The sequence below is a fragment of the Zonotrichia albicollis genome, chromosome 26 (genome assembly GCF_047830755.1).
Source record: "Zonotrichia albicollis isolate bZonAlb1 chromosome 26, bZonAlb1.hap1, whole genome shotgun sequence".
In the NCBI taxonomy this organism is placed as follows: domain Eukaryota; kingdom Metazoa; phylum Chordata; class Aves; order Passeriformes; family Passerellidae; genus Zonotrichia; species Zonotrichia albicollis.
In genome coordinates this window covers 8960480-8983945 of record NC_133844.1, presented here as the reverse complement: position 1 = coordinate 8983945, position 23466 = coordinate 8960480, and the positions used below count along the sequence as shown (strand labels likewise).

Below are 23466 nucleotides of genomic sequence, written 5' to 3'. Positions count from 1 at the left end.
CTGTGCATCTGTGTATTGCTAAATGTTGCCACCAGCAATTTTACCTGCCTGTTCTCAGAGTCATATGCATCTTAAAAGCCTTCAAACACTGAGAGGAAAAACCCAATTAGAGCCATTTACAACAGGCTGATCCAATCTCGCTGGCATTGCTGGAAGCCCATGACCAAAGCCAGGCCAAGGGCTGTGTGAAGGATAATGTTTATTTTTGTCACCCCAAAGCAGCCAGGCCTGGCCTACCCTGGGGACAGGGGCTGGAGAAGGATGGCTGTAGTTATTACCATAATACAGGAAATAATGGTCATTGGGGAAATGGGACCATGCTTTGGTTTCCTCTTCCATCCCAGTCAGAGGGGAGGAAGAAGAGTGGTGCTGTCATGGAGGTATTCATTTGGCAGCCAAGTGCTGCTTGGGTTTTGTATTCTGGTGCTTCTTCATTCTGGAAAAAAACAAATTTTGCCATTTTAACATTTCCCTCTGCTGTCTGAAATCCAGCCTTCAATAGTGCGTGAGGAGTTGGCTGCTCTGGATGCCAAAGGCAGGGAGAATCTCCCGATTTCTAAGGAAAAAGTGCTGAGAAGAATGCAAAGTGCATTTAAACTGAGCTTCCCAAGATCTGAGCTCAACTAAACCTTTCCAAAGCCTGACCCCATGGCTTTGGGCTCTGGAGGAGCTGCAGTGCCCCTGAGGAGCATCGTGCCAGGCAGGAAGGAGGAGGGAGCTGTAATTCCACAGCAAATCCAAGGCACAGGTTGTACAAAACCAGCTGTAAAACACTAAAGATGTTTTAAGGGCTTGGGATATCTCTGCTTTAAGGATTTTTTCTGAGCTCTGAATGCAGGCGCTAGCAGAGCTTGTGTGAAGATAAGCCTGGTGCTTCAGGTTAATCCCAAGATATCACAGCAGTGGCCTTTTATTGTTATATCATAAAAACATCGACTTTAGCGCATTACTTCAAAGATAAACATAAATACCCGTCACCATGCACACCCTAATGTGGGCCGTGGTTCCCCACGGACAGGATTTCTGCACTCATCCCTCAGGGCGAGGAGGACACGGAGCCTCCAGGCCCCGTCCGCTGTCCCGGGGCAGCCTCCGGTCCCGGCCGGTCCGAGGGGCGACCCCGGCCCGGGCCCCGCGGCACAGCGCCCCCTGTCGGCCGGAGCCGCGCGGTATGCCGGGACTTGTAGTCCCCACCGCCGCATGGCCCCCCTTCCGCCGGCCACGGGGAACTACCGTCCCCAGCGTGCCGCGCGCGGCGCCGCCATCGCGCCGAGCCCCCGCTCCCCCTTGTGCCGCACCGTGGGGCGCTCCGGGGGCTGCGGGACGGGACATCCCGGGACGCGACATCCCGGGACAGGGCACTGCGGGACGGGACGGGACGGGACAGCCCGGGGCGGCGGGGCCGGGCCCTGCCGCTGGCGGAGGCGCGGGGGCGGCGCTCCCGACGGCAGCCGGGACTTCCTGTGACGGCCCATTTCCTGGTCGGATGGGGCCGGCGGGGGGCGGCGGCGGCGGGGTCGGTCCCTGTCCGTGTCCCTGACGCGCTCGGTGGTCGCCGGTGACGCCGCCAGGCAGCGATGCGGGCCCCGGGCCCTGCCGGCAGGCGGCCCCCGCCGTGACCCGCCGGGGCTGCGCAGGCCGGCCCCGCGGGGCGCATGGAGGCTCCCGCCGCCCTCTGCGAGGTACCGGGCAGGGTCGCTGCGGGCCGGGCTCGCGGCGGGGCCCGCGGGGGTGACGCCGCAGGCCCGTTATCCCCGCTGCTTTTGCAGGTGTGATCCCCGGGGGACAGCGCGGCTCGGCCCCGCCAGGCCGGCCCCCCTCGGCCGCGGCAGGAGCCGCAGGGCTCGGCACCGACACCGGCATCGCCCCGCGGCCCCACCGCCGCCTCCTGAGACATGAAGAAGTTCTTCGACTCTCGCCGCGAGCAGGGCGGCTCCGGGCCCGGGGCGGGCAGCAGCGGCGGCGGCGGCGGCAGCAGCGGCCCCGGCAGCGGCTACATCGGCCGGGTCTTCAGCATCGGCCGGCACCAGGTCACCGTGGACGAGGTGCTGGCGGAAGGTGAGGTCCCGGTGCCGTTCCGAGCGCTCCGTGGATGCGGCTTTTCCCTCCCCAGGCTGGAAGGGAGGCCTTGGGCTGTCCCGGGCACCCGGCCTGCTCCTTGACCCCCAGATTGCTGAATATTTCATTGTCCTTGGCAGAATTGCAGTCCCGTGGTGTCTGCAGGCTGATGTGTGTGGTGTTCCCATCTGTAAATCCAGTGTGGATTTGGCAGAGTTAGTTTTTTTTTTAATGCTTTAGGAATTTGGGGATATTCAGAAGTTAATTGTTTCTTACTTCTATAGTGGGAGTTAAAAAAACCAAAAGAAACACCCAAACCAAATTTGTCATATATTTTGGTGCAGAACAAGGTGCTGTAAATAAAGAAAGCGGTGTCCTTCGCTCTTAAACTTTCTTCAGCTGTTACCTCGTTTCCCACCTCAAGCAGAGAGGATTAAAACACTGGAGTAAATTCCTTGTTATGCACATAGGTAGGCTGAGCAGGACTGGCTGTGACCTGGGATGAGGGATTTCTCTGTGTGTGGGATGTCTGCAAGGCGAAGCGGTGATCCCAATTGCCTTTTTTCTTTTTTTTTTTCCCCCCCAAATAAAACAGTTAGAGACCTAAAAATGAATCCTGGGGGTTACAGAACTCATGACGTGTGCAGGCCTTGCAGTGCAGCAAGCTGGTGGTGGCATTTGTTTAATTGTAACCAGCTCTGCTGCTCCAACTATCATTTTACATTTCGTTTGTTGGGGCTGCAGGGAGCCTCCTGAACAGCTCTGCCTGGTAACCTTAGCCTCGACCTTCAGAGAGGTGTTGGCCTCTTTAGACCTGCTCCTGGTGCCTCCTGCGCAGCATCCTGGGCAGATTTAGTCCAAGCAGTGTTTTGTTTTGATGGCGAGGGAGAGCAGAGCTGCTGGGAGAGAGCTGAGTGGGAGGACCTGTGTTGGCTTTTACAGAAAGAGCCCTAAAATGGAAAAGGGACTCTGTGTACGCTGCCTGTGTTCAGATTTGTAAGAATTCACCGCGGTGTGCAAGAAAATAGGTCTGTGGCTGTTTTTCAGACTTGGGTTCTGATGTGTTCTGCTGAGAGGAGCACTGAAGCCAGGCTTTTACCTAGCAACTATAGTGATTTTTTTTTTCCTTTGAAATTTGCACTGTAGGTTTGCCTGGGCTGGTATTTCCAAGGCCCTTTTGGCCCTGGGAGCTGAGGACCTACATGAGCTCAACTTGAGAAGCTGTCAGTCTCCCTTTAATGCAGGATGGCCTCATCCTGGTAGCACGGGAAGGCAGAGGCTTTTTTTGCTGATGAGTAATGTGCTGGCAGGTTCTGCCCCGGGAAGAGGAGCCGTGTGTCACCGGGCTCTCCTGCTGCTGCTGCAGAGGTGGAGGTGGGAGCACAGATTGCCTGGGGGGGAAGAGCTTCCCTTCCCTGCCTCCCTGTCCTGGGGGAGCTGCTGCTTCGGGGGGCTGTCCCTGCACCTCCTGGTTCCTGTCTGTGGGATGCAGCTCTGGGTTCGTGCGTGCAGGCTGAGCGCTGTGGCACAGTGAGGCAGAGGGAGCTCTGCTGGAAGGTGCTGCCCAGGTGCCTCCCCTGCTTTGTCCTTGGCCCTGCTTTGTCTCCTGGGCCCTGCTTTCTCCCGGCCCTGCATTCTCCTAGCCCTGCTTTTTGGAGGATTTAGCTGCAGGGAAAGGTGGACACTCCAGGTGTGAGTGGCTTGTCAGGAACCATTTTTCCATGGCCTTGGAAACAGCCTGGAGCTGGGAGGGGATCCTGCACCTCCCTCTGGTCAGGCACCTTGCTCTGGAGGCCTGGAGCTGCTGCTGGGGGCAGGATGGGTACTGGAGCTACTGGGAGCTACGGTGGGACAGTGTGAAATCCTTGTGTGTGCAGAGCCGAGCCTCCAAGGGGCACGAGCAAGGCCGTGTGCTGGTTTGCAGGTTGTCCTGCTGGTTTTTGTGCAGGGGAGCAGCGTGGCTCTGGGTGTGCTGGTGAGCAGCCTTTTCTCCCTGACTCAGCTGGGGACCTGGGGAGCTCGTGGGCAGCCCAGTCCCTGCACTCCTGACGCCTGGAACTGGGCTGGAAAACCTCTCTGTAGCTGCAGTGGTGCTTCAGCAGTGCTGAGGAGGCAGCTCCTGGCTGTTTGTGCTGAAAGGAAAAGTCCCCTGGGAAGCACTCTGTAGGAGGAGTATCCTGTCTGGGGAGGAAGGACCTCTCATCCCAATGGCTTTAGCAGGGAGTGGGGAGGGCTGAGTTTAGGTGCAGCCTGTGAAACATGAAAAAAACGAGATGTAAAAGTGCCTTAAAAGAGAGAAGCAATGAAGTGATGAATGGTGTTGAAGCAGAAGTTTTGGAATGGAAGTGCTGGGATGTGGCTGTGCCTGTCAGAGCTGTGCCTGGTCACCCTGAATTCTGCTGAGCAACCCTGCTGGTGGGGAGCGTGCCCTGGCTGCAGCACTGCCTGTGCCAGGTGCCAAATGGCTCCACGTGCCTCTGGGCTCTTGTGTAGATCCCCAAAATACCTGCTGCTGCTAAACCTGCATGGTTTAACTCCCCTGAAAAAGAGTTCTGTCTGGATATTGCCTGCCTGGCAGGGAGGAGCATCCCCTCCTTTTGGGAGGAAGGAGATGGAAATAATGCAGAAGGAATTTGAGGGGTTGGTTGTGGTGTTGGGACACGGTGAATCAGTGGGGTTTTACAAACAGGGTGTTGCAATAGGCGGTTCCTGGTTGGGTCCTTGTAGCTCTCCTGCTCTAATCCACATAAAAGCACAAATAAGCTGTTGGACAATTGCCCCCAGAGTTTGCACAGGGATTATCTGTGGTGGGAGGGCAGTGCTGGGGGTCTGCAGGGCCAGGTTTAGTTACACAGTGCCCCAGTATGGGCTCAGGGCTGTTGTGACTGGTTTTGGGGTGAGTGGTGTTTCACAGAGCTGAAATGAACACCCAGGGGCTCTTGCAGTGTGGAGCTGAGTCAGGCTGCTGTCTTGCTGTTTTCTTTCTGAAAATAAACCAAAACAGCGTTGGACCAAATCAGATACTGCTCTTTGTTTCTGCCTGTGTGTAGGGGAAAACCCAAAACAACAGAACCCCATGCTGGAGCTCTGGGGAGGTTGGTGTCCCGCTGATGGGGATCCAAGCAGCAGGAACACTGAGAAGGATGTTGCCATAAATGAGGAGTTTGGGAGAGCTGTGTGTGTGGCAAAGTCCCACAAGGCACGGGTGAGCTAAACCAGGTCGGGGATTGCCCCAGTGTCCCATTTTTGGGGGCCTCTGTGGTTTGTGTGACTCTGTGCTCAGTGTTGTGAGAGTGCTGAGCTGACCCAAGGTGTGTAAACATCCATGGGGCACGTGTTTGAGCAGGGTTTTGTTTGTCTTGCTCTGCTTCTAGCAAAAAGTGCAGGCTGAGTTTCTGCAGCTCTGTGAAAAGTTGCTTTTAAAATTGTACTTTTTTGAAGGTCTTTTCCCCTTCAAGTAAGTTGAAGTCTAAGTAAGCGATTTGGGTTTGATAATTGTTGGATATCTCACTGGAGTTTTTCAGGTACATGCCTGTGTGCTGTAGCTAGTGTTGATCTGAAAGCATTTAATGGTTGGTATTACAAACCAGTCCAGAGACACAGAACCATCCTACGTTTGCCAGCTGTGTTTTTCCTGTGTTTTGAAAAGAGGGATGTTGTGGATCCATCCTGACTTTGCTCAGAGCTGCAGGGCAGTGCAGGTGGGAAGCAGCTGGCAGAGCCATGAGTGCCCAGCCTGTGCCCTCGGGTGCCCAGGGCAGAGGCTTTCTGCTGGCCCCTGCCCTCCCTTGGCACCTCCTTCCCTGCAGCACCATAACCTGAAGCCACTGAAGACACACGAGCTTCCTCTGAAATGACTTCACTTTAAAGCAAACCCCATCTGAGGAACGTTTTGCAGATTTATGTGATCCTCAACCCAGTTCCAGTGTGGCTGGGTTCGGGACATTGCTTTGAAGTGTATTTTGTGAGTTACTGCTTTCCAGCTTCAGCAAGGGCCAGCTGCTAATCAGCTGACCAGGGACATTTGGATTAGGAATTAAACTGTTTCTCCTCTCGGAATGGCACACGTGATTCTTATTTTTAATTTTTTCCCTGTTTCTTGTGGGGCAGAACATGTACTCTGCACTCTGCTCTGCCAGGTAGGCTGTTTGATTCTGTGTTCCAGCAGTCTGTTTTTCTGAGAGTAGAACCAGGGGAACTTGTGAAGGATCCCAGGGGAGTTCTTTGCTAAATGCTGAGGTATCCAAAGTGTTTTGGTGCTTTTAGCAGCACAGCTTTTGCTGGGACAGTGTGTGCTGTGTCCTGAGATGTAATCAGGGAGGAAAAGCAGGTGTTAGTGGATTTAAGTGTGTCAGACTGGCCTGGTCTGGCCCGGCCCATGAGCTTTGTGCAGGCTGTCACAGAAGGGGTCTGGGTTGTGCCTGTGGGGCTGGTTCCTTATGGAGCAGCTGTGGCAGCTAAAGCTGCTTTAAAGGCAGTGCTGCCCCAGCCAGTCACCGTCCCGGGAAGGAGCTTCCCTGTGAAACCAGCAGAGTTTCTGTTCCAGCACTCCTGCTATGAAGCTGTCAGTGTAAGAAAGCCTAGTTTGGGGATTCTGCCGGGGGGTGGTACATGGTTTAACTCCACCTGGAGCCTTGCAGAAGTGTTCTGGTAGTTTTAAAGGCTGCTAACCTCTGGTTGCACATGCATAGTGTTTTTATTGTGGCACTGGCCTTCTCCCCTTTGTGCTTGTCAGCAGCTCGAGGAGAGCAGGTGGGAAGTTACAAATGTGCTGAAGACAAGCTGGAATCCACTCTGGATTTAGCACTTCTTGCCTTCCAGGCTGACCCACCTGCATTAATCATGGCTAATGAGGGGTCAGCCCTGGCTGGGTGCTGCACACTTGGGCAGGGCTGGGAGTGCTTCCCTTGAAGGTGACTTTATTCAGGGTAGATTATTTGGGCAGGCTGAGGCTGTGCCCGTGGGGAAGGCAGCGTGCCAGCTGCAGGGCTGGTGCTGCTTCTCTGGACAGTCACAACCAATTTGCCTGCTCTTGTGCTAAGTGTTTACTTGTGTTCTACATGTGGAAGGAGACAGGGAGTCTCTGAGGAGAACATGCCACAAGCAGAATTGGTTTATGGAGGAGTTATCTTTGATAACAAGAGGTAACTGAGTAAGTTTCCCAGGAAGGGGTGCTGCCTTCCTTGGATGGGGACAGCACAGGATGTCCTTGTGGTGGTGTCATGCTGGAAACAAACCTCCCTGGATCAGTTACTGGCTGCTGTGCTTCTGGAGAGCAGGAGCAATACTGACAGTGATTTACAAGCACAAGGAGAAGATTTGGAAAGGCTTAAGTGAGGCACTGCAAGGTAATTCTCATTTGTGGCTTTTTGTCATTATGGAAACTTTCTCCTTTTGTAGGAGGTCCAGGAATTGCCACTAAATGAAATGAAGGTTATTGTTAGCTGCCCTCAGGGTGATGCAGCAGAGTGAAGCAGAGGGAAGCTGCTGCAGCTCCTCTGATGCCAGCAGCTCTCACTCCCCAGAGTACCTGAGGCCTGGCACAGCCTGTGGATGTGCCCTTCCACCCCTTTTAGGGCTGCTGGGAACTCGGATAGGAGGTGAAGCAATGCAGAGCTCGTGTGGCCAAGTCAGGAATTGATCTCTGCCCTTCCAGACTGGGTGCTCTAATTGCAGTCTGTGTTTCCTCTCGAGTGCTGCCTCGCTGTGATTTCAGTGAAGCTCTTGGCACCCGTGTGCTTTGGGTGTAAATTCACACTTGCCCTGTGGCAGAAGCCCTGCTGACACCAGGACCCTGGGCCATGTGTTGCAGGATTGCATTAAAGACATTTTTGGAACAAGATGCTCATAGCATCTGCTTTGCTTCATGATTTTGCAGAAAGAAATTACGTACCAGTGACGGGTGATCTCATAGATTAAAAATAAAAAAAGCCATCAGCAGCTGAGTTTCCTGAGCAGGGATTTGCGTGTGCATCCCCTCACAGCTGAGCTGGAAGCTGCCTGTGCTGTGGTGAGGGCAGGTAGAGCTGATCTCCATTCACTGTCAGGCACACAGCACTTTCCCTTCCCAAAGGCCTGTGGTAGGGGGCCCCAAAATGTGCCTGTGTGAGCTTGGAGCAATCTGACAAGCTGTTCTCCAGAGTGTGAGAGCAAAATGCAGGATCTGAGGCTGCCTAATTGCACAGCTGTTGCTCAGATATCATCTTAGCTTGTGTCTCCTTCTGCAAGCAGAGTGATGCTTGCAGGGCTGATGTGTGCTTTTGCTGCACAAATGGCAGCAGTGGAATAAACCCAGGCTTGTCTCAAAGATGTGCAGAGTGCTCCATGAGGACATGATGTGCCTGGTTCCTGTGCTGTCACTGAGCATCAGGCTCTCTCCAAGGCACCACGTTTGGTGTGCTATACATGTTTTTGTGACTTCCCTAGCCCAGGTTCTATAGGGATTCATGAGAGTGATAGGGACTTTCAAAGTGGTTTGAAATTCTTAAAAGGAACACAAGAAATCAGTGCTGATGTGAGAAGCACAGAAATGGAAACCTTTTGCCTTCTGTGCCTTCTCTGCATGACCTCCCTGCTAATTCAGTGTTAGCTGAGTTACCTGTTGTGACCCTCTGAAGGATTAATGGCTTCTGACCTGGGCCATAAAGACCTCTCTGGCACTGAGCTGCTGCTTGTGAGAGGGAGCTGGATCGATGGGAAATGCTCCCTGATGGCCACAGGAGGGTTCTTTGTGGCTGCTGCTGGCCCAGGGCTCTGCTCTAATGGCTCTTCAGGACCTTTGGCAAGGGGTGTGTAACACCAGGGGCGTGCAGATGGCTGTGGCATGAGCAATACCCTGAGATTGTGGAAGAAAACCCTCTGGGGTTGGAAGGACGTGTGACAGCACCTGTGTGTGTGCAGGGACTCGGGTGCTGCACGCTTGCCTTTTCACCCAGTGATGAGATCCTGCTGGTTCCTATGGTTGTGCTTGTAAGGAAATGAAGAAATGCATCACAGAGCCCTGATGTGTGGGGTGGCAAGGGCTGCAGGAGGGACAGTGTGGGAGAGAGGGCAGGACGGGCAGGTCACACTGTCCTGTCATCCCTGGGGACATTTCTGGCGAGAACAAACCTGCTGAATGTCAGAGCCTTTCTTTCAGCCTCTACCTGTTGCTTCTGAGTCAGCAGATGTACTTGGATATGTGAACATGAGTTACCCTGCTGTTCGTGTGCTGCATTTCCAGCTGCAGTTTGAAGGGCTGAGCTGTTGTGCAGAACACAAAGGCTCTGGGTGTGAGGTGTGCCCCAGCCTGTGCCTCTGTGACACACACAACCTGTGCCTCTGTGCCCCACACAGCCTGTGCCTCTGTGCCCCACACAGCCTGTGCCTCTGTGCCACACACAACCTGTGCCTCTGTGCCACACACAGCCTGTGCCTCTGTGCCCCACACAGCCTGTGCCTCAGTGCCCCAGCCTGTGCTTCTGTGTCACACACAACCTGTGCCTCAGTGACACAGCCTGTGCCTCTGTGCCACACACAGCCTGTGCCTCTGTGTCACACACAGCCTGTGCCTCTGTGTCACACACAGCCTGTGCCTCTGTGCCCCAGCCTGTGCCTCTGTGTCACACACAGCCTGTGCCTCAGTGACACACACAGCCTGTGCCTCTGTGCCACACACAGCCTGTGCCTCAGTGACACAGCCTGTGCCTCTGTGCCACACACAACCTGTGCCTCTGTGCCCCAACCTGTGCCTCTGTGTCACACACAACCTGTGCCTCTGTGCCACACACAGCCTGTGCCTCTGTGCCACACACAACCTGTGCCTCTGTGCCACACACAGCCTGTGCCTTTGTGCCACACACAGCCTGTGCCTCTGTGCCACACACAACCTGTGCCTCTGTGCCACACACAACCTGTGCCCCTGTGCCCCAACCTGTGCCTCTGTGTCACACACAGCCTGTGCCTCTGTGTCACACACAGCCTGTGCCTCTGTGCCCCAACCTGTGCCCCTGTGCCCCAGCCTGTGCCCGTGTCCTCTCTGCAGAGCAGACACACAGAGATGGTGCCAGGGAAGGTTTATCAAATTATTTCACAAATAAGAAGCTGAAGCCCACGAAGATGAAGCCGTTTGATAAGGGCTGTGCAGCAGAGCAGGGGCAGCCTTGTATTAAATGCAAATATGACTCCTTGCCTGGTGTTTTAATCACAGAGTCATTAATATTCATGTCACCATAGTACCCAGGAACTTTTATCATGGCCCTGTGTCACACAATGCAACCACAGAACAAAGCCTGGCCCTGCTCCTTGGGGATTGCTGGCCCTTCCCTTGGTGCCAGAGCACGCTGGTGTGCTGCTGCCTCTCTGCCTGTTCTGGGAGGCTGTGAGGAACAGGCAGAGATGGTGGTACAGCTCACCATGTGTGAGAGCTGACACACAGGATCTGCTGTTCCTCAGAGACCACAGAAACACACAGACTCAGCCTTGCTCACCCAGCTCTCACAGCACATGTGACAGGAGTAAATTTACTGGACTTTTAAAAAATTAAAATGATGCTAGTTTTGAAGGGGGACAGGTGGTTGTTTCCTACCTTTTGCTTTTGTTTTAAACTTAACATAAGAAGACCTTTGAAAGTTTTTCTGCAACTGATGCATTTAGTGACATATTTATTATTTAAGTTGGGATATAAATAAGTAAAGCAATTGCTTAAGTTCATTTGAACTGATGAATTCAATCCCCAGTGGTTGCAGGCTTGGTGAGTAACAGCCACAAGACTGCAGGTTCTGGACCCCTGCAACTTTTCCTGTTCCTAGACATCTGACAAATGGAAAGACAAACAGTTCATACCTCTCCCTCTTCACCTGTGCATGTGTGGAAAGCTCAAAGCCCTGTTTCATGTAGAGCTGGTATTTTTTCCTGTTAAATGCTGAATGGAACATGTGGAGTTCTGCTTCTGCTGCCGTGCTCAGGAGAATGTCTGGGTGCTGCCCTAGGAACCAGAATTCCCGAATGCTGGAACCAGAATTCCCAAATACTGGAATGAGAATTCCTGAATGCTGGAACCAGAATTCCCGAATGCTGGAACCAGAATTCCCAAATGCTGGAACCAGAATTCCTGCATGCCTGACTTGTCTGTAGCTGTGAGCTGTCCTGGGATCCTTGCATGATTGCTTCCCCAAAGGAGTGTGCTGTTTCCATGACACTTCTCCACGGCCTGCTCTGCCTGGCCCTTGCAAGCCAGCCCAGCTAGTCCCAGCCTGGCCTTCATCCTGCCTTCTCCCTCCTCTTCGCCTCCAGCCACAGCCTGCTCTCTGCTCGACTGGTTCTGCTTTTTTCTGGTGTGATTCACGGCTTCCTGGCCTTTCCAGGGAAGCTCTCGAGCTGCCTGCAGTTGCTGCAGCTTCTTGCTGGCTTTGCATTTCCAGCCGTGTTCACTCAGCCCGTCATGCTCCACAGCATGTTGATGCCAGTGCTAATTTCACTTGGAGATGAACAAGGGCTCAGATGCTATTAGCAGCTGCTGGGAATAATAGCAGCTGAAATGTGCTTTTTAAAGGGCTGACTGATAACTAAACAAATGATTCTTTTAATTTTTTTTTTAAGCCCTGAGTTATTCATGACCCATTAATTTTTATTTTTTTTCGGGCTTACAGTGGAAGTTCAGGGACTAAAATTGTTACAATAGAGAGGGACTGAGCCTGCCTTGCCAAGTAATGTGTTTGGAGGCAGCGTGTCTTGCTGCACAGCAATAAAACACCGTTCCATCAGCTTTGGTTCTGCAAGTGTGCCTGTCAGGGAGAAATGGAGTGGATGCACAGGGCTGTGCAGCAGAGCACATGCCCAGCAAATCCCCCCACGTGAACACCTCAGCGTGCTTCCTGCTGTGGCAGCCAGAGCCTCCCGTGAGCTCTGTTGGTTATGAAATTGCTGTCACAAATACTGCAAATGCTGCGAGGCTCTAGTGCCCCTGGCTTGGGGTGCCTGGGCTGCTCCCGGCTCCTGCTGCCCTTGGGCTGCAGCTTCTGACAAGGGAGTGCCTTTAATGCACAGCCTGGACCTGGCCCAGTGATTATTTTGGGCTTCTGAAATGCTGCTGCATGGCAGAGATTAATTTCCTTCCCCTCCTTTCTCTGCTGTGTTGTGATGTACAGCTTCCTGTTTGTCCTTCTCCACGGGCCTGCCTGGGGGCTGCAGGAGGATTGTGTGGGGAGTGAGGTCTGTCACGAGTTGGGGTCCTGAAACATGCAAAGAAATGAAGCTGGATGGCTTTAAAGCAGCCCCAGAGAAGTAAGAGGCATAACTAAGAGGCAGTGGTGCTTTCCCCATGCTGTCCATGCAGTGAGAATGCCTCTGACTGTATAATTATTTTGTGTCTGTGTGTTGTTGTGAGCAGCACAGCTGACAGACTGAGTGCTCACTCCCAAAACTGCCACCATCCCTAGACAGCCAGTCTTGCTCTGCTGAAATCAGGAGAGGCAGAGGCTGTGCTGGTGCTGTGTGGGTTCCTGGCTGCATCATTTTGCACAGTTCAGGCACTCCTGGCTGGGGCTGCCACACCAGCGTTAGCCATGGTGACGTCCTGCCTGTTTAACAGGAGAGGGTGGAGCTTGTAAGTCTAAATCTGGCCTGTCATGGCCTAGATATTGCAGCAGTGACATTAAGCAAGGGCCCTGTAATTGTGTTGGTAATATTGGATAATCACATTAGGGTTCTCAGCTGTGGTAAAGCTGTGTAGGGCTGAGTGTGACCCTGCTTTCCCCTGGCTGAGAGTCTGAGCCATGAGCTCTGTGTGAGCTGAGGCCTTTGTTTTACCTGGGGACAAGTCCTTTGCTCAGGTGTGCTGGGTGTTCTGTTCAAGTTTTCCTGGTGGTATTTAAAGCCCAAAGCCCAAGCAGTGCTGGAGCTGGAAGAGCTGCAGGGTTTGCGATCAGCAGGCTTTGCCTGGGCTGTTCTGCTCTCGTGGCATCAGACCTCTGCCCTGGTGATGAGTGCTGTCTGATGGACTCTGGAGGTATCTTTGAAGCTGGTTCTTTGGTTTTTTTCCCTTTTTCTTCCCGCCTCCCCCTGAGTCCCAGTTGCATTTTGTGTGGGCAGGTGCTGGGCTTTCCGTGCCTGGGGAGCTCACGCAGCCTGCGGCTGGCTCGGGGGTTTCTGCCGGCCAGCCTGAGCCTCCTCTGCTTGCTGTTGTGTGCAGGTGGACCTTGTGCAGGTCAAATCCTCCCCAGCTCGAGTGGGAGCTGTGTGGGGAATCTCTGGCTGCCTGCAGTGGTGATTATTGGCAGGACAGTGCCCAGCTCTGGGATATTCTCTCCGTGCACTCTGAAGCAGGGAGTTGTAACCTGCCCTGTCAGAGCTGCTGCTGTTTTGTGGGTATGGGCTGGGTGAGCACAGAATCCACCTCAGTTTCCCAGTTTCTCAGTTTCCTGTGCTCTGGCAGCAGGATGAAGGCTGGGAAGCCCCAGCATTTGCTAGGGGAAAACAAGCTGAGCACATTGCTCTGCAGGCAGGGAAGGGCAGCTGGGGATTTGCCCAGCAAAGCTTGAATATTCTTCAAGAGTTTGTCCTGTGCCAGGAGGATTCTGCCCTTGGCTGGCTTGACACACAACCTGTATCTGTCCCTTGTGTTTCTTCCACTAAAGTATCACTGGAAACACTCAGAAAATAGCTGCATGTCCTGTCTGTTCACTAGCTCTGAGCTCTCCTGACTTTTTACACTTGTAACTGTTGCAGTCTTCTTTAGAGTATGTTCACCATTAAATTCCTGATCTTGTTGCAAAAATACCGTTTTAGCTCTAATTTTCCATCTGGGGAGATGCAGGATTCAGCTGATTCTCCTGATACTGTGCACGTTTCAGGTTTCCTGTCATGAAATACTAGATGTCCTCTCTGCTTTATCTGGGTGCCATCTACTTTCCCTGCAGTTCTGGGGCTCTGATTGCCTCCTACAGCCAATTAAAATGGTCAGAACAGGGCTGAAATTTGAGTTACTGTGACCATTGCTCCTTTCAGCTGGAGTTAGTGGTGTGCCCTTTCTTTTTTGCCCTCAAGATAAAACTTAAATGTTCAGACTATTTAATTGGCGGTTGATGTTTCAAGATGTGATGTGATAAGTTTCCCAGAGCAGTTCTATCTCCACTCCAGGGTGAAACCTTTTAAAGTGCTGTTTAGGGGCATGGAAGCAGCCCAGAGGAGCAGATGGAGCCACAGCTGAAAGCTCAGTGAAGAACCCAGGTTTTTGTTTATTTTTGGTGTGTTTAACTCCCTGCTCAGGTGAGTGTGGGGGGTCAGGCACTGAGAGCCCCCTGAGATTCTGCCCTGGGAGATGCTGGGACAGCCCTGAAGCAGCCCCTTCACCTTGGTACTGCTATGCTTAGATAAGTCAAGGGACTTAATACAACAAAAACCAGCTAAGTAAAGCTTGTTATTTCCTTTGAGGTAAAAGTCTGGGCTGAGAGAGGCCCTGTTTAATTTAGTGTTTAATTTAGGGTTATTATCTGCTCTTCTCAGCTGGGCAGGACACGAGGGTTTGTTTTGTTTTCGTTCAGAACTGGACCCTGGTTTGTAACACACATGTACACAAACACATGCACTGTTTACAGACATTTGGGTGTAGTAAGAGATCCCCATCCAGGCCCTCCTGGAGCAGAGCCTGCTGCTGTCATTTGTGTGTGTGGTGTGTCCTGAGTGTCCCCTCTGTCCCCACTGCCGCCTCCAGACACTTGTGCATGTACCTGACCCCTGTGGCTGACACACCCTGTCAGTGCCTGTTGACCCCAGGTGCAGAAAATCTGGTTTTTAGCCTGGGTTATGGGGAACAAACACTGGTTTTATCTATATTTTATCTTTATTTTATCTGTGTATACTCCTGAGAGGTGATGCAAGCCTGTGCCTTGGGACAGACCGGGTGGTTTGTGTGCCTGCAGCTTGAGGGTGAATAATCCTCACTTACATGGCTATAAAATGGCATGGAAATACCCCACTGTAGGCAGAGGATTATGGAGTTGGGTGGGAGAGTGAGTCACAGGCACTAATTAAATCCCAAACCCCAAGTGTCGTGTCTCTCCAACATGTAGTACTAAAACAACAAAATGCAAACACAAAGGAGAGCATTAGTACAACCACACTGCTGTGAGTGCCTCCAGCCCTGTGGTGCTGGATCATCTGGGAAACACTGGAGAGCATCCTTCCAGGAGGAAAGATGGGTTACAGCTGCACTGGGATGTAGGGGAGGAGCTTGGGGTTGGAATCCAGAGGAGATTTTCGTGGTATTTGGTATTTTCATGATCTTGGATATTACAGCCCTAATGCAAAGTCTGCCTCCTTACTGTGCCTTCTGAACTGTGCCTCAAATGACTTTCAGAACAAAATGAGGCAGTTGTATTTGTCTGTAAAGATGTTAGTGCTGACACACTGTGACTTTGAGGGTGTTGCAGATGCTTCACAAAGCAGAAAAAGCAATGTGCAGTGATCCTGTTCATTCCAGCCCCTCGTTATGTATCACACAGAACACTTCACAGTGCTGCCTCTGGTTTGTGGGCACATCTAGTAATAACAACGAATAATGCTGGAACAGAAAGCTTAATTTGGAGTGAAATATCCTGTCCTGGAAACAAAGAGCTCAGAAGTGGCACAAAAACGGGGAAAATGGGATTTGAAATGGTGTGTTTGCAGCAGGTATGTGCAGCAATACCCTCCTGCTGGGCAATGGAAGGGTGGAATAAAGGCAGCAGAAAGAATACATTGGTGCAGATTAATAGCCACAAAAATAGCACTGTAATCCTAATGCAAATCATGGGGAGCTATTATTGAAATAAAAAGCCCATATTAAAATACAGCAGCAAATATTTACTTGTTGGAGGGTCAGAGCAGAGCGCGGCACGAGGCAGGAGCAGTGGGACTGTTTCCCTTGGCTCTGCTCCCTGGCCCTGCTGCCTTGCTGGGGCTGTGGTGATGCTTTGGGGGCTGCTGGGGTCCCAGTGCCACTTCCAGCAGTCACGGGAGGGTTTTTGGGGTCTCTGGCAGCTCAGCTGCTCCGAGGATCCCAGGGCACCTGGGCCTCTAGAAAAGATGCCCAAAACCATTGGTGCTTTAGGATCAAGAATCACATCACAGAATGGGTTGGGTTGAAAGGAGTGACTATTGTATGTACACAACTTAGGGGAAAACTTTTTTCTTTTCTTTTTTTTGAATGACTGTATGTTGCTCCAGTTAGAGCAGCCAGAGGTGCAGGATGGCTTCCCAGCACAGCAGCAGAGAGAAAAGCAGAGAGAGCAGGTGATGCTGTCCAATATGGGTGATGTGCAGTGTCTGTGTGACAGCTGCTTGCGGCTGTGGCTGGGCAAAACCACATTACTGAGTGTTTTAGTAAGGCTTTGGGAATGGCGAGCTGGAAACACCCCGTGCAGGGCAGTCACTGTGGTTTTCCTGCAGCTGGATCACAGCATCCTGGCTGGGGGGAAACAAACCCTGAGTGAGCCTGCCCTTGTGCTTAGGAAGGTAAGAGCTGAGGAAGTTCTTGTGGCTGGTGAGATAAGGCAAACTATGACATAATTCTTGATGGATAAGGATCAGCGAGTATTGGAATTGTGCAAATGGAGTGGCTTTGTGCCTGGTTCAGCAGAGCACTTAAAATTAAGTGCCTGCTGGTACAGCTGGAGCTTCAAACGCCTGGCTGGCTGTCCCTGGAGGCTGAGTGTTCCTGGGGCAGGGCTGGGGAGATCTGAGCAGTGCAGGGGCTGCACTGGTGCCCTGCAGCAGCAGTGCTGGGCTGTGTGCATGCAGAGCATTGGGGGGGATCAGGGGCTGCACTGGTGCCCTGCAGCAGCAGTGCTGGGCTGTGTGCATGCAGAGCAGAGCACTGAGAGGGGATCAGGGGCTGCACTGGTGCCCTGCAGCAGCAGTGCTGTGCCTGCCTGGCATTGCTGGCTGCAGGAACATTCCATCTCCAACCCACCACGAATCCCTGGAGCTCAGCACAGCTCTCTCCTCACCTGGAGCTCAGCACAGCTCTCTCCTCACCTGCAGCTCAGCACAGCTCTCTCCTCACCTGCAGCTGCTCTCACCTGCCTCAGCAGTGCTTGCCTGGCCGTGAGGAGCCGTGCATCCTGCTGAAATTACAGAAGGGCTGAAAACACAACCAGCAGAGCTGGCTGCTGGCCAGTGCCCTGACACAAACCTGCATGGAAAATTGCTCTGGCATCTGTATTGACTGGAGATAATTGGAACTTCCCAGTATTTTTTCAGCTTATCCTGAAACCCTTTAGCAAGAACAGCAGTCAGGCAGCAGTGTGTGGCTTGATAACCATGTTCCCATGCAGTTCAGGCAGGCCTAAAGCACCAAAGAGACACAAAAAAAATTTCCCCAGAGAGAGCCCTGTAGCTGGTGGTGGCTCTGAGCTGGTGGTGATCCCAGTGCTGCCTGTGTGCTGCCTGCTCAACAATATTCATATGTCTTAAGGGTGAACACAGAAATGACTTCTCACATTTTAGAATGGGTATTTTAGCTTTTGCTGGCTGCTGGGGGAAGAGAGTTGAATTTCCCTCAGAACCTTAAATCAGAGGCACATGTGCAGGGGAGAGCTGTCCTCTGAGGTGACGCTCAGGCTCAGCTCTTGCTCCTGGATTTATTTCCTCTGTTGCAGCCGAAGCCCGCGCTGGTCCCGTGCCTTTGCTTTCCCCACGTGCCCTGGGAAGGAGGCTTTGCCAGCAGAGAGATGGGCATGTTCCTGGTGCCCGAGCACTCTGAACTGTGCCAGTGTGGCACAGGCTCCCGAGCCGACCTTGGCTCTCCCATCCCAGGATCATTGTCTCTGTGTGCCCGCCGCTGTCTTGCTGCTCTCTGAGAAGAGGAGAAAATGGTCCTGTAATGTGCATCTGGCAGGGCTCCATCATAATGGCTTGTAAATTTGTCTTTGATCCGTTGCCTTTCAACTTTACCAGGATTTAGCCAAGTTGGGGGTTGGACTGGGATAATGAGGGAGAAATTGGTTGTGGTCTGGAGCTCTGGAGGCTGAGGTGGTGCTGTACATGTGCAGTGGGCGAGGAGGAAGGGTTAGGCAGCTGTCAGCAGTTAAAAGATAAGGTAAATGTATTTTTGATGTATTTTTGCTGCTCAGCTCGTGTTTCTTTCTGCTGAGCACAGCACTGTAAACGGAGATGCCCTGTCCTGCTGGCCAGAGCTGGGAAAAGGGAACTGAGCCCTGGGGTGGAGCTGCTCACTTTGGGGGTAGGGAAACCCAAAGGTGTTGTTATTACCAAAACCAAAATTGGGACTGTAATGAACTTTGAAAAAACAATTCTTTGGGTTTTTGTGGTATTTTTGGGGGGTTTTTTGGTTTTTTTTTCCTCTAGTATTTTTCTGAGATCCATGGAGATACTGTACAGAAATTTTAAAAAAAGGATTCCAAACCTGATCTCTCCAATGATTCTGAAAAATACAGGCTGTTAGCAAAGTAGGGTTTGGGGAAATGGTGTTGGTTATGGTCCTTTATTTCTTCCTGGCTCCATTGTGGGGTATAAGAGGGGGAAGAAAAGTCAGTGCAGTGCTGTGTTCCTCTTTTCCACAGGCACCCTTTGGGCTGAACATTCACAGCGGGATGTGCAGGTTTGCTCTCCAGAAACGAGACAAACGAGGCTGGGGAGAACAATGGGGCTGCTGCTGTGGGTTCAGGAGCCCTTAAAAATGAGTTGTAATTTGAGATCCTCAACTTGCAGCAGCTTCAGGGAGAGTCAGGGTTATTTTTGGGTCTGAATCGAGCGCTGTGCACTGAGGCCCCTCCGGAGCTGGAGGGGGCTGGAGCAGCTGTGGCTGCTGCATCCCAGGGCCATGGCCCACTTCTCTCACTTGGAGTGCCCATTTTGCAGCCTGGCTGCAGTTTTCAGACATTTAATTGAAGTCTTGATGATGTTTGTATTTTTTTTTGTGGGGGGGAAGGGAGGAGAAGTGCTTTTTGTTTTGTTTCTTCTTTGTGTCCCGTCTTTCTGGGGCTGCTGCTGGAGGTCAGTGGGGTTTCCTGGGAAAGCCTGCCCTGGTGCTGTGGCTGTGCTGTGTAAAACTGCCAGGGGAGATTGCTGCTGAGCCCCGTGCTGGCAGCGAGCTACCTGTGTGTGCAACTCCTGTGTCCAGGTGTAATGTCATAAAAACCATTGGAAACAACCAGGGAGGGTTGTACATTACACACAGCAGTGTTGTCTGGTTATTTGCTCATTCTCATTCTTTCCTGGTCAGTAAATTTCACCCAAGTGTGGCATGGTGGGATGGGGCAGCCCATGGAGGTGCTGAATAACCACGAGCACAAGCACATCCATGGAACTGTGTGAAAGGCCTTCATCTGAAACAAGTCCATTTATCCTGGGAATCCTGACTTCACTAATAGCACTGACCACAGAATGAATTGTGGGTTTTTCCCTTGTTCTTCTGTCCTGATGTAAAAGCATTAACATCAAACTGCATGTGGGAGATGTTTCTTTTGCTTCTTGCACAAATCAGCTTTGTAATGTAACTTAGATGCTTCAAAGTTGCAGAGCCTTTTAAGTTTAGGCCTTTGGTGGTTCAGCGGGTGATCTGTAGCTCTGATTTCTGTCCAAGGCAGCATTGCTGTCCTTCTGCTTTCTTCTTCGTAATGGGAATTAATGGAGCAATGAAGGACTGTCTGGCAGGACCAGGAACCGGTGTAATTGCTTGTTTTTATGGAGATGTTAGGTGTTAACTTGGTGGCCATTAATTGAAGATTGCCCCCTTGGATCCCTGTGAGTTCCTGGAGAAAATATGCAGGCAGAGCTGGCTGTCCCCTGGCAGGGACAGGGCTGGCAACAAAGCGGGTTTTGGTTAATGAGCAGGTGGTTTTGTGTCCTCCACAGGTGGCTTTGCAATCGTGTTCCTGGTGAGGACGAGCAATGGGGTGAAGTGTGCCCTGAAGAGGATGTATGTCAATAACGAGTACGACCTGCAGGTCTGCAAGAGGGAGATCCAGATCATGGTGAGTGCCTGCTCTGGCCTGGGCACCTGCTGCTCGTGAGCGCTGTGCCATCAGGTCACAAACCCTGCCTTTTCCTAGCAAAAATGGCTTTTGTGTGGAAATCCTGGCCTCTGGAGTGTGTGAAAATCTGGTACTGAACTATTTCTAAAGTTCCTGCTCAGGGGACAAGAAACACCTGAAAAAAACCAGGGAATTCCAGGAAAAGGAGGGGAGAACTGCATGGCTTAATGGGGAAAGGGAGGGCAGATGTGAGCATGGCTGGGGATGTTGGAATTCGGTCTCACAATCTTGTTGGGATCTCAAGACTTCAGCCTTTTAAACCTGATGAGAAAAGGCTGATGATTCTGATATCTCTGAACTGCAGTCAGTGCATGAATGGCAGACCTCCATCCTGAGATATATCTGTGTCACAGCATCTTCTAATCCTGGCTTGGGATGAAGGTTATCTCTGCATCACTGAGGTTGGTAGATTAAAACTGTATTGGTGGGGTAGCTGCTGCCAGGGCTTTTGAAATGTAAAGTATTTGTAATAAGCTCTGGGATGTTTCTCCAGATTATTGGACACAAGGATTTAGATGATGGGATAGCTATTTTTAATAGCTGTTTCAAACTTGGCTTCCCTAAACAAAGACAAAATGGAGATGATCCAGATAGATTTGCCTAATCTTGTTTGCAGCGTGGTAAACGTGGAAGTGCCACTTTTGAAGTTGTATTCAAAGTTCTGATGAGCATTTAGAGCAGCTGCCAGGTGGGGAAGGAAATATAAAATCCTCATTTTGTGAATTCACCACACGAGGCACAGGTTTGGGGTGGATGTCAGAAACTCCTACCTGTAGCAATTCTGTGTGTGATTCCTGCAGTAGCTTTAAATGAGGTTAATACCTTTTAAGTGAGCTGCTGTAGTTTGTGATAGTGCAGAGAAGCTTTGGGCTGTGTGGAGAAATGTGAGATTAGATCTCACATCAAAGCTTGTTTACTGGGGTTTCATTGCTGCTGCTTTCTCTTTGGTGCCTTTGGAATGGTGGCTGGTGGAAAGTGAGGATGAGGAGGGACCGTGGTGTGGATTTAGCTGGTCCTGATTGTGGCTGGTCCATAGTGGGATTTTGGTTAGTCCATGGTGTGGATGGGGCTGGTCCTGAATGTGGCTGTTCCATGTTGTGAGTGTGGCTGTTCCCTGTGTGAGTGTGGCTGTTCCGTGTGTGAGTGTGGCTGTTCCGTGTGTGAGTGTGGCTGTTCCGTGTGTGAGTGTGGCTGTTCCACGTGTGAATGTGGCTGTTCCACGTGTGAATTTTGGCTGTTCCACGTGTGAATTTTGGCTGTTCCACGTGTGATTTTGGCTGTCCCACGTGTGATTTTGGCTGTTCCACGTGTGAGTGTGGCTGTTCCGTGTGTGAGTGTGGCTGTTCCCTGTGTGAGTGTGGCTGTTCCCTGTGTGAGTGTGGCTGTTCCGTGTGTGAGTGTGGCTGTTCCACGTGTGAATGTGGCTGTTCCACGTGTGAATTTTGGCTGTTCCACGTGTGATTTTGGCTGTCCCACGTGTGATTTTGGCTGTTCCACGTGTGAGTGTGGCTGTTCCGTGTGTGAGTGTGGCTGTTCCCTGTGTGAGTGTGGCTGTTCCACGTGTGAGTGTGGCTGTTCCACGTGTGAATTTTGGCTGTTCCACGTGTGATTTTGGCTGTCCCACGTGTGATTTTGGCTGTCCCACGTGTGATTTTGGCTGTCCCACGTGTGATTTTGGCTGTTCCACGTGTGATTTTGGCTGTTCCACGTGTGATTTTGGCGGTTCCACGTGTGATTTTGGCTGTTCCACGTGTGATTTTGGCGGTTCCACGTGTGAATTTGGCTGTTCCACGTGTGAATTTGGCTGTTCCACGTGTGAGTGTGGCTGTTCCACGTGTGAATGTGGCTGTCCCACGTGTGAATTTGGCTGTTCCACACGTGATTTTGGCTGTTCCACGTGTGAGTGTGGCTGTTCCACGTGTGAGTGTGGCTGTTCCATGTGTGATTTTGGCTGTTCCACGTGTGTGTGTGGCTGTTCCACGTGTGAATTTGGCTGTTCCACGTGTGATTTTGGCTGTTCCCTGTGTACATTTGTGGATTTGTCTGTCTTGCAGCGGGATCTGTCTGGCCACAAGAACATTGTGGGCTACATCGACTCCAGCATCAGCTCAGTCAGCAGTGGGGACGTGTGGGAGGTGCTGATCCTCATGGACTTCTGCCGGGGTGAGTGGGGCTGGGCACGGGTGGGGTTTGCCCCCTGTCCGTCTGCAGGGACCTTGCACATCTTCCTTTGGAGCAGAGCTGTCCCTGAGCTGTTCTGAGCTGAGCAAACCAGGGCCAGGGCTGTGTTGGCTCTGCCAGTGGGTTGGTGCCATCTTTGCTGCTGCCCAGGGTGCTCCTGTGCCCCTCTGTTGTGAAGGAGAGCCCTCAAATGCATCTTGCTGTTGTCTTTAGGATGCTGCACACAAGAAGTGGCTCCTCTTAAAGCAGCCAGGAATGTAATTTTTCTTCACTTTAATCTCATTGCAAGCTTTGTTCCTCATCAGCCTGGCTTAGGATTGTTCTGGAAGAAGCAGGACATGGATAATGGGAAGCCAAAAAGCATTCCTGTTACCTCTGACCTTTTTGCTTGGCTGTCTGTAGCCAGACAGGCTGTTCCATCTGTCCCAAAGCTTTGATCTTTGTGGCTGGATGTGGTGTTTGGAACATGATGCATGTGCTGGGCTCAAATTCTGTCTTCTCACAGAAGACCGTTCAGCAAAAGTAATGTTTTGGCCAGGTGACTTCAGGAGCCCGTGCCTGGTTTGGATGGTGGCAGCTGATGGAAATGGGCATTTTTTGGGCCTGTCTGGCTTTGAACTCAAGAGCATGGTAGCATTGTCACACATGTAGGTGTGTGTGAGCAGGCCCAGTGCAGGCTGCTGTTCTGCCACGTCCTCCTTGCTGCTTTGTTTGCTGGTGAGAGGAGGAACTTTGGGGCAGCTTTACTGAAGGAATCACCCACAATATCTCTGTAAGCTTCAGGCTGCTGTTAGCACAGGCCTGGCAGTGCTGGCACATCCCTGCTCAGCCCCATGTGCAGAGCCCACTGAGAGGGAGCTGCAAACCTGAGCTCTCCACAGACCCCCCAGTGCAGCACCCACGTTTTGGGCTGATGAATTAAACCCATCTTTGTGAGGAGTTTCCTCCCATCTGCTTTTCCTCACGTGGCCCTTGCCAGATGCTCTGCCTGCAGCCCTCCCCCTGCAATGCTTGTTACTCTCTGATTTTCCCTTGTTACTTTCCTTTTGTGGCCGGCAGTTTCCAAACCAAATCAGTGCCTTTGTGTGCAGAACTGCATTCATTTTGGGTGTAAAATGTTCACAGCTGTAGTATTCATTAAACTGAGCTTTTCTTTCCTACCACGAAAGTTTTCCAGCGCTTGTGATGTGGAATGATGCAGTCCTGCTTCACC

The 23466-nt window shown here is 51.9% G+C and overlaps 2 protein-coding genes across 6 annotated transcripts in view; one reads left to right on the top strand and one right to left on the bottom strand.

Annotated features, from left to right (window-relative positions):
• Positions 1-916: 916 nt before the first annotated feature.
• On the bottom strand, positions 917-1898 carry LOC141731897 (uncharacterized). Its single transcript, XM_074559136.1, has 2 exons — positions 1770-1898; positions 917-1682 (listed from the first exon to the last, which is right to left on the bottom strand). Exons 1-2 carry the CDS (start codon positions 1895-1897, stop codon positions 1037-1039), a joined length of 774 nt encoding a protein of 257 aa, XP_074415237.1. The 5' UTR covers position 1898; the 3' UTR covers positions 917-1036.
• The window catches only part of AAK1 (AP2 associated kinase 1), a 56157-nt gene continuing 34586 nt past the window's right edge, over positions 1896-23466 (top strand). For all 5 annotated transcript variants that reach the window (XM_074559130.1, XM_074559129.1, XM_074559128.1 and 2 more), the window contains exons 1-3: positions 1896-2058; positions 19894-20012; positions 22127-22235. In XM_074559130.1, the coding sequence (XP_074415231.1) occupies positions 1896-2058; positions 19894-20012; positions 22127-22235 (391 nt within the window). The remainder of the gene's footprint in view (positions 2059-19893; positions 20013-22126; positions 22236-23466) is intronic.